The following is a 15,304-nucleotide window of genomic DNA, read 5'->3' as shown; positions in this document are numbered from 1 at the left end:
GGGTGTTAGCATCTCTTGATCTTTCAATGTATATGGCAGCGTCTCTCCTCTTTACCCAAGCAACATTGTTATGAGGATGCACTTTTAAACGATCAAATTTGCGACCATCTCATTCACAATTGTATTGTTCTTTCAAGTTGTACGTCCAATCTCACAAGTCCGTGGTACATAACTTTTGCGGACATCCAACCCTTCACATCTGACCCTCGCCCCATGGATCCAGTTCTCATGCTACCTGACACACCTTTTTCTCCTCACAGCTGTCATTGTTTAGAATCCTACAGCCTACGAGAGCTTCGGAATGCAAAATAATTTCTTATAATCGATGTGTTGCGCAAGGTTGTCCATTCCATTGTCAGCCATGATATCGCAACAATGACATGAAGTCGTTAAGCTTAAAGTCGGCGGCGACATCAATATCGGTTTCTCCCACAAACCTGGGTGCCTAGATTGTTGATCAATGCTTATTATACAAGCAATTAGCATTGATTACTTGTTTTCTGGTTTTCATCAATTCCAGACAGGGCCGATGTGCAAATGCACCACCAAAACCTGGTTCTTTACCACCATCAACCCCAAATTTCTCCAACTCGCTTGTCCTCCCCCCCTCCCGTCCCTTGCGTGCGGCTCAGCATCAAAAAAAGGTCGATACAGGAACCAGAGCATTATGTCTCTCTCTCCTCTCTGATGGTACCTGGAGCCATACCGCTTTCGCTACGGCTTTTGCTTCTCCAACCCGATCGTGCCACCTCTTTGACTGGCCCTGATTCTCCGCCCAACGTACTCGCGACGCCTTCATGGAGCGAACCTCCGATTATTGATTAAACATGCCCAGCACGCCACCCGAATTCCAACTTATGTCGGGCGAGTCAGCCGGTTTTCACGACCAAAGTTTGCTCCAAAATGTGACTCGACCGGAATGAGTTGATGTCCTTTCCGACCCTTCTTGGTACCCTTCTCGCGGTTCCCCACATCCAACGCGCCCCCATGACCACGACGCTCTTCCGTTCAAGGCTATTATGGAGCGTGACCTCCGAGATGACTTCGATTGCGTTACATCCACCCTGGCTCTCGGCCACACTTTGGTTGGCGGTCTTTTCCCACTAAGGTTGTCAAATATCATGCTTCTTAGCATACTGTGCCGCCAACTGAGCCCATCTCAATGCCCAGAGTCCTCCCAGTCTCGACATGCCCATTTTCTCTAGGCTGTCCTATGAGAAATTACCCCCAGCTCCGGATGTCCTTTCCATAACCCATGGGTAATATAGTAGGATACCCCGAGCGGCTTCGTCCGTCTCCTCTACGCTTTTCTAAATGGAGTAAAAGAGCTAAGAATGCCGAAATGTAGCTCCGAGATCGTGGGGCGAAAACCTTCGTCACTAGCCAAAGCCCAGAAATAACCCATCCCGTCGATCCGAAAGGGTAGACCAGAAACCGCGGGAAGCTGGCCATTGCTGATGGCTCAGGGCATGATAAAAGGGCTCATGCCCGAGCTGTTCCTCTGAGGTTTTGGGCCTACAACTCACGGACAACTTCAGTAGACAAGAAGCCGACCAAACTCGGAATCAAACCATCAACAATGGCTTCACGATCGCTTCTCGCCGCTGCCCTTTTGGGTACCGCTGTCTTTGCTGTCCCCATCGAGGAGAGACAGTCTTGCGGAGCCGCTTGGTAAGACTGAACGCGCGATGAGCATTACGTTCATGGACTAACGTACCCCTTAGGACTCAATGCGGTGGCAACAACTGGAGCGGCCCTACGTGCTGTGTCTCCGGCAGCAGCTGTGTCGTCAACAATGAATGGTACAGCCAGTGCATTCCCGGCGCTGCCCCTCCTGCTGGCACTTCCACTGCTGCTACCACGACTGCTCGCAGCAGCTCGTCCGCGGCGGTCGTCACCCCTTCCCGGACCTCTTCCACCGCCGGCGTCGTCACCACCACTAGCCGCGCCAGCTCCGGCACCACCCCCGGCCCTACTGGCGGCGCTACCTACACCGGCAACCCCTTCGCTGGTGTTGACCTCTGGGCCAACTCCTACTACGCCTCCGAGATTTCGACCCTCGCCATTCCGTCTCTGAGCCCCGCCCTGGCTACCGCTGCCGCCAAGGTTGCCAAGGTTCCCACCTTCATGTGGATGTAAGTCTAACTAGCCTTTTCGAACGGTGTTGAGCCTTGAGTTACTTAAACCTCCTCTCTAGGGACACTCGTGCCAAGGTCCCCTTGGTTGAGTCCACTCTGGCCGACATCCGCCGCGCCAACCAAGCTGGCGGCAACTACGCTGGACAGTTTGTCGTCTATGATCTTCCCGACCGTGACTGTGCTGCCGCTGCCTCCAACGGAGAGTTCGCCATCGCCAACGGTGGTGTTGCCAAGTACAAGGAGTACATCGACGCCATCCGCACCATGCTTCTCAAGTACTCTGACATCCGCACCCTGCTCGTTATTGGTCGGTGTCCCCCCCTTCCGCAAATTCCTTTGTGATCACTTCCCTCTAACTCGCACTTTCAGAGCCCGACTCCCTTGCCAACCTCGTCACCAACTTGAACGTCCCCAAGTGCGCTGGCGCCCAAGCGGCTTACCTCGAGTGCACCGACTACGCCATCAGACAGCTCAACCTTCCCCACGTCGCCATGTACCTCGACGGTGGCCACGCTGGCTGGCTCGGCTGGCCCGCCAACCTCCCTCCCGCTGCTCAGATGTACGCCAAGGTGTTCAAGGACGCCGGAAGCCCCAAGGCTCTCCGCGGTCTTGTGACCAACGTGGCAAACGTATGTATCTTCTCCCCCAACAACTCTCACTCCACAAGACTGACATCACCAAGTACAACGCCTGGAGCGCCAGCTCTCCTGCCCCCTACACTCAGAGTAAGTCTTCTTTTTAGCCGCCCACATCTGTTACATGACATCTAACATTCGTAAAGGCAACCCCAACTACGATGAGAAGCACTACATCGAGGCCCTCGGACCTGCTCTCAGAGCCCAGGGCTGGGACGCCCAGTTCATCGTTGACCAGGGCCGCTCCGGCAAGCAGCCCACCGGCCAGGAGCAGTGGGGTGACTGGTGCAACGCCATCGGCACCGGTTTCGGTCTCCGCCCCTCCACCAACACGGGCTCCTCGCTCGTCGACGCCTTCGTCTGGGTCAAGCCCGGCGGTGAGAGTGACGGTACCTCGGACACCACCGCGGCCCGCTACGACCACAACTGCGGAAAGAACGACGCCCTCAAGCCCGCTCCTGAGGCCGGAACTTGGTTCCAGGCCTACTTTGAGCAGCTGCTCAAGAACGCCAACCCTGCTTTCTAAGTGGAGGTATTCTTGGTCCAATATTGGCTCTGCGTCGACTGAAACAAATATAGATGCCGTCGTCATTTCTTCATGTATATAGTTGACGTTATCTTGGCAAACTGTACATACAGCCGAGAAGAATATATCTTTATCCCAGTATCATGAGTGTAGCAACATACCTAGGCCGAGCGTGAAGCGAGTGAACACCCAACCTTGACATGCCTGTTCCAAATTCGCCATGAACGAATTGTACCAAGTGATATGAAATAAGCTGTTTGGACCTCTTCAAATGATGTAGCCTTGAAGAACATTGTGACGCGATGTATATTGAGACTTGTAACATTGAAGTTATATAAATTGTAGACAGAGCCTTTTCTTTGGATCAAATACTGCGATAGCAATTAGACTTCTGGTAATCAGTCATCAAAACAACGCATGAATATATGATTGACTCACTTGCATAGAGAAAGGCATTGTAACTCTTTAGGGCGTAGATATCGACGTCAGGTCGTTGTCTTTACTTGTTTTCAAGCGAATTTGCATTCTAAGCCAGCTTTTTTTTTTTTTTTTTGGCTCCCTTATGTGTACATTGCTTCCTCAGCAAGTAGAAGATGGCGCTCTAACAGAAGCTTTGATCATATACCGCGTTTGTAGGCAAACACCGCTTAAACGAACACGGCAACTTAACGCAAAGATGCCCGTCTATCATCACAAGTTTGTACCCTTCCGCCGTGTGGCAGGTATGAGCACGATTTCAGCCGAGAGGCTGTTTGCTTGAAAAGACCTGGATGTTTCCCTGCTGTGACCAGTTTAGCTGTGGTACACTTCGATTTACCGGCATAAACAAAATTATAGCAGGTCTTGGTCTTGGGTGATTCAGACACAGTATCTATGCTTTCTCACTTGGAACTTGAGGATTGGTCACACAATTTCTCTCGCCCAGGCTCCCCACCACGCAATCTCGACTTTCAGTTTGTTTCTTTAAATATCCAGCAGCAAACCTCGGCGTAATAACGAAGTGACGAGGGTGTCAGTCGATACGCAAACTTTTCGTTTTGGAATCCAGGCTTTCGAATGGTGTTGATTCAAATGGAAAGACCGCAGAGTACATATGCTCAAAGTCCTCTCGTTGTTGTTTATGTCTATGATTGATGTTAATCACTAATCAACCAGCCCGAAAGAATCCATTCAGAACCCCCCAAAATGCACCTCTCAAGCCTCCTCGTCACCGCCCTCATCTACGTCTCGGGTGGTCTAGCAGATTGTTACACCACCGGAAGAAAAAGTTCTTTCCAAAGCGTCGCAAACCACGCATCGGCGCTCTGTAGAGATTTCTTCTCGGGCGGCTACGCTCCGCGCGAGAGCAGACGCCGCTGTATTCTCGACGACGAGGGCAAAAGATGGGATTTTGAAGTCAGGGTTAGTGCAACCATCTTCCCCGCCTTACGTCTTTTCTTCCCAGTCTGGAAGTAATTCTTTTTTTTTGTGCAGTTACTCCGTTTTCACCAGAGTCGTCACATGCATCCTCTCGAATGCTGGTGTGGTATGCAGAGGGAAATTTCATGCGAGTATGGGGGGAGAACGGCGTATTGGAATTGGGAATACACGTAAGCTGCTATCTTCCTTTGAATGTTTCCTCTGGATTGCTCCTTTAGATCCTCCATGTGGATGCTTCCTTTGGGTGTGAGGTTAACATGCTAATCTACGTACCTCATAGAGCCGATCCAAACGACGGGGTCTGCGAAGAGTAAATATCTAGCAAATTATGCAAGTAACATCGCACATTTATATATCATCATGACCGACACGACGTATCTTTCGTACAACTCGGATGACAGTTGAGACCCAAATTCAGATAGTCTGGGCCACGGCCAGATATCTACTTTCAATCCGCGCTCATTCAAGAAAATCCGAAATATGTCCTGTAATCCTCTATTCCCCATTTTCCCAAGTTGCCAAATCACCCTGTATCTTCGTATAACCACGCCGACAACCCCGCGCGTCCAAAATTAGGCAACTATTTTCTTATCTGCAGGACTACGACTATCCTACGCTAAAAGCAAGCAATCTTTCTCCACATCGCCGTCGGCGTGAAATGTGAGCTCTCGCCAATCACTCTCGCCAAGATTCCAGATCGGGTATATTTCCCTCTTCCACCAGCTTCCTGCTGTGCTACCCGAGAGGCGTAGATTGCATGCTACATGCTGCGCCGTCAGCAACTACTGTTCGGCGAATCACGTCAACGCACATGCCTGGCGGCCGATGGCATGCTTGGATGGATCGCTCTTCTGGTTACATCGGCATGTCACTGAGCATTGGGACAGTTCTACATCCGACGCAGTCCGGAGAGAGAAAGAGGGATTGGGGGGGAGGAAAGGGAGGGACACATAAGAAGCACTCACACCTCGCGTCCTGCATCCATCAAGACCCCAAGGAACCTCGACAGAAACTCCCTCACAATATGGCAGCCTCTTACAAGACCGAAGGCGTAGCCTTCATCACCGGAGTAAGTTCCGCTTTCAGCGCCCAGGTCAAATCTCGTCTGACATAACAAGGCCGGCAGCGGTGTCGGCCGCGCGACGGGTTTCACTTTCGCTGCATCGGGCGCCCGCGCCGTCATCTTCGCCGACATCGACGAGGACAGCGCCGTAGCCGCTGCTGCCAAGAGCAAAGAGTACGCCACCAACCCCGACTACCAAGCGCGGGGATACAAGCTCGACGTCAGGGACGAGGCGGCCGTCACAACCTTATTGCAAAAGGTCGCCGAAGATTTTGAAAGACTGGATTACCTCGTCAACAGCGCCGGTGTCGGCGGGCTGGGAGACCCCAAGGTGCCGGATAATGACATGGCCATCTTTGACGAGACCTGGAACGTGAATACTCGAGGACTGTTGGTCGTCACGAGGGCTGCTGTGAAGATCATGGAGAAGCAGGAGAGAACCAGGTACAAGACGGTTCTGGGCGCGGAAAGAGAGCTGTCGCGGGGGTCTATTGTCAACGTGCTCTCTGCGTTGGCGTATGGATCCGTGCAGCACAAGGTCGCGTACTCTGCCTCAAAACACGCATCGTTGGGAATAACAAGGGCTACAGGTAAGCCAATTCTGTCGTTGCCGTACCATTGGCGATGAGGGGGATGAATCTGACAGGTTTGCAGCAAAGGATGTGAGAGAGAAGCACATCCGGGTCAACGCGGTCGCACCGGGGTGGGTCAACACGGCCATGTACGAGGACGAAACCTCGCGTGCACCCGGAATGCGTGAGTTTGTCCAGGCCGTTTCGCCGGAAGGACGTCCGGCTGAGGCGGACGAGGTAGGCGACGTGGTGGTCTTCTTGTGCAGTCCTGCGTCCAATTATGTCAATGGGACAGGAATATTGATAGATGCGGGAATAACCCTCGCGGTTCTCAAAGGTCTATAGTTGTGGGATGCATCAGACAAACAAAAAACATCCTGCTGCTCTTAATTAGAGTTGTTTATGATTTGTTGATTTATCTTCTCACCAAGTGAGCTGTATTCTCAACCTTTTGGAAGCCAGCCCCAGCCCCGTACCATTAATTCAACCCAGACAACCAAATACGAACGGTTATTTGTCAAACTTGAAAACTATTGATACTTGCTGGGCTTAACTGCCCAAAGCCACTGCCGTCTCAATGCAGCTGTCAAGGTAAATTGTTTCGTTAGTTGTCTTGAGCACGACCCTGGAAGAGGTCCAGAAGCTGCCTGCATTCCCCACCATCAAGGAACACATCAGGAGAAGGCAAACTTATCAGAAGCAGCAGCCTGTCTTGACTTCCGGTCTTACCGCTCCCTCGAAAAAGCCTTGGCTACATTTGCGTCGACCTTGCTTCGTTTCTCCGCGGTAGTGCACGTGTTCGACGTTTTGACAAAGCTTGACAACTTGCACAGCGCAGTTGGCGTCAGCCCACAGCAAGTGACCAGCCCAAGCGGGCCTTGATGGCGGGCCACGAGGCGGTTTACCCTAAGACCTCCAAAGCTCGGATAACTCGGACGCTTGACAGCATGGTTGTTGAATCAGGAGAGATATACTGACGCAGTCGTCCATATTGCCAAGATTCGTAGGCAGCGCACAAGTTCTCTTGCTAACCATCGTGTATGGAAGATCTATCAAAGCGAGGGGTACTGGGTCCGCAATAGTAACATTCACCGCCGCAGTCAATGTATGATTGACAGCACATTGGATGAGGCCAAAGTTGAGCAACGGCGGCAGGTGGTATTGGTTTTGAACTGTATACATGGCCCACAGGATGATAACCTAGGGTTGCAGGCGAATGCCGAGGGCATGTAGTCGGGACGGCTTGGCTATTCAGGTCAGCAAGTCATTGAAGAACAGTCAACCGGATTTGGGGATGGGGCGGATTCTTGGCAAACACAAATCGCGTCCGAAGCATCTAGCTATCTGCAATTTACGGTGCCAGTAATAGCCAGAACCGCACAGTTACAAAATACGTTGCTCTGCAGCGAATCAAGCTGTTCTTTTGGAACACTTCGCTCGACCTGAGCGTTGATTTCTCATGGGGCTCCCAGGAATCTGTTTCTTGAGAATGCGGGAAACCACGTGGAAGAGGTGGGACCTGTTGAACTTGGGCCGCGCCAGAGTGAGTGGGTAACCGTTTGTCCCAATGAGCTCTGGGACGTGTCCGAGCCGAACTGGGGCATGACTCGAGGGTGGTAATCTTGTGCTGTCGCGGAATATAGCGTCCCTTGCCTTTGAAATACCAACGTAACAATTGCGGAAGAAGTCAAATGAAAGCCGAGGCATTTGCACATGTACAGGTCTGGAGACACGGGGCTATTCAGGTCAACATCCGCAATGAAACCTGAAGAACTAGTTTCGTGCGCAACAGGGTGGCAACATGCGGCCGAATGGTAGTACCCGCAGCTTTTTGGGGCGACGAAAGCAGATGCGGGATGGGGATTGATTGGTTTTGCCTGTTGAGCTGAACATCCCTTCCAGCAGGTTAAAGCGTGAATCATGAGATAGTAATTAGCCAACTTCAGCGATTCGTTCAAAAGGAAGCCAACGTCATGCTAAGTTTGAGGTTCAGATATAGCAAAGCTTGACCAAGCGGCAGGCACAACGACAGAAAGGCAATGCTAATAATGATGGTCTCTGCCAAGGATAAGAATGTGCCATCCGCTGAAAACCCTATGTGGTTCCACGAGGCCATGTACTTTGTAGTACAGAGCAGTGCCTAGCGGCTGGGGAATGGGTGCGTTTGCCACGTGCGAAGCATGCAGCAATGAACGCACTGCTTAGAAAGGACTAGACGCAAGTGAGGGGAAGCAACCATTGGCGTACCTGTCAGGCCAGAGTAACATCGAAAGTGGTCTGAGGAGGGCCAACTGGTGGTCTCGATGGTGTGAGCGGAAGACACAAAGACAGACGCCGATGATCTGAGACGGGCCATGTGTACAGATAGCTTGGAATACAATACGTGCTATCCTTAGCGAGATAAAGTGGTGGAGGTGCTCGACAGACTCGACAATTGCCGGTAGGTGGCTGGTCTCGTCATATGCTGATCGACAAGCTCATCGTCTACGATGGGTAGTCGTCATTACTGGGCCGTTTTCAAAGCGGCGAAGCTGGACTCTTATTTCAGGGGCGTCATTCTGGCCGATAGAGTTAAGCCAGACGGACACTGCCCATAGTGGCTTTCACTGAGCGACAGGTGGGTTGACGTTAACGGCCCTTCGGACGTACTCAAAGTCTTGTTTGCCGCGATAGACGAGACTCACCCGACGAAGAAGGAATGTGGTGGAACTTGGGTCCGTTACGGCCTGAGTGTCAGGGTCTCTGGGGCTTGCTTGGCCAAAATGATCGACAATGGGCTAAAACACATTGCGGACGAGGTTCAGGCCAGAATGACAGCCACCGGATGTTTGACAGTGGCCGAGACCCTGTCTGACTACAACTACCAGGCGCGTTCAGCGGTGTCAGTGTCAATCGGCTTGTTTCCGTACGGACATTGAGGAGGTCTGACAATCTGGTTCATTGCGCAGGATCCGGCGGCCTTGGCTGTGTAGATCCGATCGGTGGGCGGAAGGAAAAGCCACTCATTGGGAACCAAGTTGAGGGTAACAAATGGTTCTGACCGAATTAGGGAGAGAGCAGAATAAGCCAGAGTAGGGAGGGGAGGGGCCCGAACTCAATTGAAGCACGCGACACGTGGATTCGGAGATGTGTTCCCGAAAAGGAGTTTATGAGGAGGTGTGAGTGGCCTTCGCAAGCTGCTCCGTTGTGCTGTTGTGATTTACTGGAGTGGCTCCCGGACCTCTTGGATGCGTCGAAAACTGTTGGAGTTGATATGGTAAACACGGCTGAGATGGACTGGTAGTGGATGGATGGATGAATGAATGGCTGGCTGGATAGATGATCGGCCCATGTGGGCGGGCATTCCTTCGTTTGATTCCTCTTTCGAAATGGTGGTCCTTGTGCCCCCTTTCCCACAGATGATCTTTGCGTCTGAGCGGTAGCCCCTTGTGGGTAGTGCATCGTATTTGCCGTAACCTGCTGCTGCTGCTGCCGCTGCTGCCATGGTCATGTCATATCATGTCATGGATATGAGGATTCAGGACGAGGGAGAGGCCGACAGGGTTGTCGAAGATGATGGAATAGAACGGATCTACCGGTGGAAGGCAAAGAATAAGTGAATAAGCGAGGGGTGTGAGAAAACGTCGACGGGCGAAGATTGCGATTCGGCAGTTGAAAGGGCATTCATAACCTTTCGCCATGTGTCTCTAAGTCTCTTTGGTGTCTAGTTGGCTTTGCTAGCAAGCTGACGCATCCGGCCGAGGACGGAGCAGTAACAATGACGAGGGTATCCAGATGCAGGCGGGCTGAGGATGGGGTCGGGGCATTTCAATGGGACCCCGACGATCGCGGACATGCGACATGGGACGGGGGGAAGGGGAGGGGGCAGCAAAAAACAAAGGATTAGGTATTATTGTTGTAGTAGAAGAAACATGGAACATGCGGCCGGGGTATTTGAGAAACATGACATCCACGGTACTGGGAACTGGGCGTGAAACCCGGGAGAGGGAGACAATGTGGGAGCTTTTCACAAGGAGCGAGCCGAAAAGAAGCAATTGTGAATTTGGAAAGAGTGTTGCTACTCTGTAAAGGCAGGTAGCATCCGGTTCGGGCATGCCAGAAGGGAGAATTTAGGTTGGTGACTTCGTGTCATGGTAGGGAAGGTGCCGGGAGGCTGGGCTTGGCCTTCCGGGTCGGTTCTCTCCTAACACCGCCGCCGCCGCCGCCATCGCTGCTGATGTTTTTATAATGCGGTTCTTGCCATGGTTTGGATCTGACTACTGCGGAAGTAGGGGAAGGAGGCCTTACTGCACTGCACTGCACTGCACTGCACTGCACTGTACCTACCTACATATGTACACTGCTGCCGTCCAGGTAGTTGCCCTGCCTTTCAAGTTTTCTGTGGGAGGAACGGACCTACCACCCTCACACGCATGCCACCCACTGGAAATGTCCGAACAAGGAGGCAGGCAAGGGCAGGCAAGGCAGAACGACTACAGTGGATGGAGGGGGGGAACCCCTAGATGCCGAGTCTGGAGCACTGGTCGCTGGGACGAGGTATTTAGTAATTCCAGGCCATCGTTACAGATAATTCTAGCTGTTTTTTACTCCCGAGTCAATGATAGACTTTTTATCCTCCTATTTTACCATTCTCAGGAGAAAAGAAATAGGCTGGAAAGCAAGCAGTCAGCTTATTAGTTGGTCAGTCAATCAGGCTGGTAATGTCTTAGCGGGGAAATCTAATCTAGTAGTTGGGCTGCTGGCACGGCGCTAATAGAGCTCAGTGAGACAGACCAGCTCATGCAAGTCACCATCTCTCACGCACTATGGTTGGTACGAGGCATGTATCCACGGCACCCTACGCTTCTAGTACAGTGCATTTGCAAACTTCCGTGGTGGCTTGAAAGTGGGTGAAGAGGAGCTGGAAGGGAAAAAAACGGCCGACATGGGTCGACCCTGAGCTGCCGGTCTAGCCCCTACCGCCAGCATCCCTGCTCTGCACATGGCTCTTGCCTGCGACCTGCTTTCCGTTTAGCCCAGTGGCAGTGGATGGCCGGTGCAGGTCGCTCTTTCCACACAATACACTTGGCACCTTCCCAAGCCCGTTCGTTACGCAGGATAGGTTCTCTCTCCTGGCCCCGCTCTGCCCATCCTCATCCACTCAGGTACTCCTTCTCCTGATCTGTTTGAGATTAAGGCCGCCTTCCCTAGACAGGCACTCACTCCCTTTCCTTCCTGCGAGATAGCTCTGTTTCTAACCCGTATGCCGTTCCGACCTGTGCCTGCCACGCTTGCCTCCAAATGGGACATGGGACTCGCCATTTACGGGGGTAATTTAGGAAGGAACAGACGTAGGCGCGATGCGCTAGCCTTACCACCTGACTGTCTGACTGACTGCCTCACTGCCTTGTGTTCCCACCTGGGTAATTCCTTCCTCTGCATACTCCTGCTTATCTTTGTGTTGTGCCTACCTGTACCAGTGCCTGTACCAGTGCCTGTACCTGTGCCTGCGCCAGCTGTCACCCACCCGTTCCGTTCCTGCCTTTGCAACCACGTCAGGTACCCGTACTTACCGGTGCCTGATTAATTGATAATTGCTCTTTCCGCTCTCTCTCTTTTTCTCGCTCTCTTCCCTCGCCTCGCTTCCGCCCGAGAAATCCAGAAACCCACTCTTGTACCTGAACCTGAACCCTGGTCTGTCCATCTCCATCTGTCTCCAGTCTCCAGTTCTCCTCCGTCTTGTCTCCTCTCTCTCTCTCTCTCCCTCTCCCTCTATTTCCATTTCAATCCCTCTTCCGCCCTCGAACCTCCTTTTCTTGGACTCGCCCACTTCGAACTTTTTGCGCGATACGACCCAATCCCCAGTTCGGACCCATCGATCGTCCCCTCCCCGAACCTCAATCTCGCCTGTGTCCTCATCCATCTCATTCCACTTTACAACAATCCACTTCCAACTCCCCCGTCAACGGTCCTGCAACCTACCCTCATCGAAAGTCCCCTGTGACCTCACCCCAGAACGAGGAAACGAATAAACGAAATCAATCCGCTTCTCTGCCTTGCTCTCGCGTGCCCCCCCGGGAGCCGCTACCGTTACTTGTCAATCGCTGCCGTTGCCGCTGCCGCCTGTACCCACGCCGTTCGCCGCAAGGGAAAAAACAGTACCTCTACAGGAGCTGCTAGATCCTCGCCTGTCGTCCCAGCTGCCCTGTACCTCTTGTGCTTGGTCCGACAGTCGTGAAGCAAGCCCCGGGCTGTGGAAACTCGAACCATTCTCGACAAGACACTGGACGGCCACTTTCTGCAAAACCTTTTTTTCCCGCAGGGATCTCGCCAAACCCAAAAATCACCATGCCCACCTCACTCGACTCCTCTCGTCCCATCATGGCTCCCTCAGTACGTTGTCTTGTCTCCTGATATTGGCTTTTTTGCTCTAGCCTTTCCGTGCTTCCTTTACCTGGTGTTTGGTTCCGTCTCCTCGTGCCACGCCTCATTTTTCGAACCCTTTTGCCTCTTTGACGCCGCAACTCTCGACAACTCACCTCCCACCCAACGCCCCTCACGACACGCACTACCTTGCTCCCTGCATCTTGTTTGTGCCTTAATACCTACTCCTCCCGTGCGATTTCCCTCTTTCTCGTTATCCTCTTGTCTCCTTAACATACTCCCACACGCCTAACTACCCAAGTATGAGCACCGTTCTGACTGAAACCCCCCCTTCACAGGTGCGAGCCTCTGTGCGATACAGTACATTCAGCATGGCACCCTCATTCGCCAATACCGTCCAGACCACCGACTCTGCTCACGCAGAAATTGTCGATATCGCGACCGGACTCGACCGCATGGAGAACAAGGCCCTTAGCTCCCAGAGAGTCACATTGAGCGAGGAGAAGACTGCAAACATGAGCAAGTTGGCCCTCGGTGCCAAGCTGGAGCGTGCGTTGGATCGCAGAATGAGCAGTCAGGACGCCGTCATGCGCCCGCGCGGCAAGACTTTGACCGAGAAGACCACCGCTGCCTAAGGACCGCCTTCTTAATCGCCACTTCACGCAAACAATGGCCGCTTGAGGCCAGACTCAATCACGACACGAACTTGTCGATGGGCGGGAAAGAATTACACACCGCCGACTAGCGACGCAGATGAACTGAATGGAGAGCAAGCGACGAATTTATGGCCCAGAGCACTGGATGATTGACTTGGGCGCTCCGAACAACAGCTAGTTCGGCCATGCGAAACGGTACCGATCTGAGTATCAACAGTCTACGTGCTTGCAAACGGTGAGATGGGAGGATAATGGAAATGGGCGGCTGCGAAGACAAGCACCCTCACGCATGGGCTTTCTTTCTATTTGGTCTGTTGGGATATCCAGAGGATGTTGGAGCGAGTACGCAATGATGGCATCCCATGCATAGTGTTTAAATGGTTTACTACGATGCTCGGGCCGTGTTACATACCTTTTCCCTTTTTCTTTGAAGGCACTACTTTCAAGATACGACTTGAGTCATGGTACACGTCCTCTCACGAATTGGGGTTCATAGTCATAGGTATTGGTACATGTGGTATACTAGAAATGCTGAATGACCCGATTCCGCGTATGCTGTAGACTTGGTTCGCCGCCCGTGAAGTGAGACTGGGAGTTTTTACCAGAGAAAAATGGCAGGCTCTCCTGTGAGCCCTGCCATGCAAATGGCTCTCGTCTATCCACCTCCGATCCATGGTGCTGACTCCGCCAGCCGAGTACTCCCACTCCCTGTACGGCTAATCCTCCGCTGTCCGCTATCTCCTCTATATTCAACCGTGTCAACCGTGCTCAGTATCTGGCTTCGGAGGCATGTTTTGCTGTTGTGACGCCGACGACACCTGCTAATATCCTTTTCACCGTGATAGTCTTCTCGTAGCCTCGCATGTGTCTTGTCAACTCAAGCGTTCTCCTTCTGCTCAATCTTGGCCTCGATCTCCTTGAGCTGCGCAACAAGCTCACCCTCCTCGCCCTCGTACTCGAGCGCCTTGCCAACCCACTCCCGCGCCTCCTCGAGCCGGCCCATCTCCATGAGGCAGCGTCCTCTGCGCCACCAGGCCTTGGCATTTCCGACCTTGCGCGCCTCGACGCTCGCCTCGGCATCCACGGAGCCCTCCGCCCACTGCTGCAGCGCCATGTGCGCCTGCGCGCGGTTGGCGTACAGGCTCGCGACCTCCTCGCGGACGAGCTGGGAGGGCTCCCACAGGGGCCTGGTGAGGGCCATCTGGAGACCCAGGGTGTAGAACTTGACGGCCTCGGCGTACTTCTTCTTGTGGAACTCGGCGTTGCCGCTGTCGCGGAGCTTGGAGACGTTGGCGGAGCGTTTGGGGTTGACGGGCATCGGCGGCGGCGGCACGCCGTGCTGGGTTGTGGTGTCGGAGGTGACGAGGGAGCGGTGGAGGGCGTTTAGTTGAGCGAGCTCGTTGGCCAAGGCGCGGGAGGAGGATGACGGAGCCGTGATCGCCTTGGACTGGGGATCTATTTGGAGGGGGAGAAGGTCGAAGTGAGTGAGTTCAGACATTTTGGCGATGTCTTTGATTTTATTTTTCCCTTTGGCGTTACTTGTTGCGGATTATGGATCTTTCTTTTGAAAAGAAGGGTAGGGTGTGTGTGTGTGTGTGTATGTGTGTGGTCGTCTTCGGGTATCTTTTTGTCGTGAGGTGGTGAAGTCGGACCGCAGAGTCGTCAGGACGTGGGATCGTGGTTTGGTGGTTGTGAGGTTGTTGCCAGCTGGTCCGTCCCGAGTCGGACCCCCATTTGGGACATGGGTAGAGGACACTTCTCTGAACGTTAATGCTTATCGGGCCTGGGCGCATGTGAAGTCACGTGCTGATAGCGTGGTTGTGGGTTCCACAGCTTTACTTCTCTGAGATACTTTTTGATAATGACTGACTGAGACCTCGCGTTCCAATGACCACGAGGCTTCGGGTAAACCGTAGAGACTCACATTCCTCG

General features: G+C 52.9%; 4 protein-coding genes across 4 annotated transcripts; 3 read left to right on the top strand and 1 right to left on the bottom strand.

The window, feature by feature from the left end:
* Nucleotides 1-1,579: 1,579 nt before the first annotated feature.
* On the top strand, nucleotides 1,580-3,299 carry CTRU02_211552 (Cellobiohydrolase II; the record flags this gene model as incomplete). Its single annotated transcript, XM_070205657.1, has 6 exons — nucleotides 1,580-1,671; nucleotides 1,725-2,135; nucleotides 2,198-2,445; nucleotides 2,508-2,767; nucleotides 2,806-2,863; nucleotides 2,920-3,299. 6 exons carry the CDS (start codon nucleotides 1,580-1,582, stop codon nucleotides 3,297-3,299), a joined length of 1,449 nt encoding a protein of 482 aa, XP_070060470.1.
* Nucleotides 3,300-5,742: 2,443 nt separating this feature from the next.
* Nucleotides 5,743-6,698, top strand: CTRU02_211551 (short-chain dehydrogenase reductase; the record flags this gene model as incomplete). The annotated part of the gene is made up of 3 exons (XM_036732289.2): nucleotides 5,743-5,787; nucleotides 5,837-6,371; nucleotides 6,436-6,698. The coding sequence occupies 3 exons, from the start codon at nucleotides 5,743-5,745 to the stop codon at nucleotides 6,696-6,698; spliced, it is 843 nt and encodes a 280-aa protein (XP_036575918.2).
* A 5,982-nt stretch (nucleotides 6,699-12,680) lies between these two features.
* On the top strand, nucleotides 12,681-13,351 carry CTRU02_211549 (uncharacterized protein; the record flags this gene model as incomplete). Its single annotated transcript, XM_036732287.1, has 2 exons — nucleotides 12,681-12,725; nucleotides 13,055-13,351. 2 exons carry the CDS (start codon nucleotides 12,681-12,683, stop codon nucleotides 13,349-13,351), a joined length of 342 nt encoding a protein of 113 aa, XP_036575917.1.
* Nucleotides 13,352-14,249: 898 nt separating this feature from the next.
* Nucleotides 14,250-14,870, bottom strand: CTRU02_211550 (tetratricopeptide repeat domain containing protein; the record flags this gene model as incomplete). Its single annotated transcript, XM_036732288.1, has 1 exon — nucleotides 14,250-14,870. One exon carries the CDS (start codon nucleotides 14,868-14,870, stop codon nucleotides 14,250-14,252), a length of 621 nt encoding a protein of 206 aa, XP_036575916.1.
* Between the last annotated feature and the right edge of the window lie 434 nt (nucleotides 14,871-15,304).

This window comes from Colletotrichum truncatum (genome assembly GCF_014235925.2).
Source record: "Colletotrichum truncatum strain CMES1059 chromosome Unknown Contig_0008, whole genome shotgun sequence".
Classification (NCBI taxonomy): Eukaryota; Fungi; Ascomycota; class Sordariomycetes; order Glomerellales; family Glomerellaceae; genus Colletotrichum; species Colletotrichum truncatum.
Note: the sequence above shows the minus strand (reverse complement) of the source record. Positions and strands in the feature narration are given on the sequence as shown.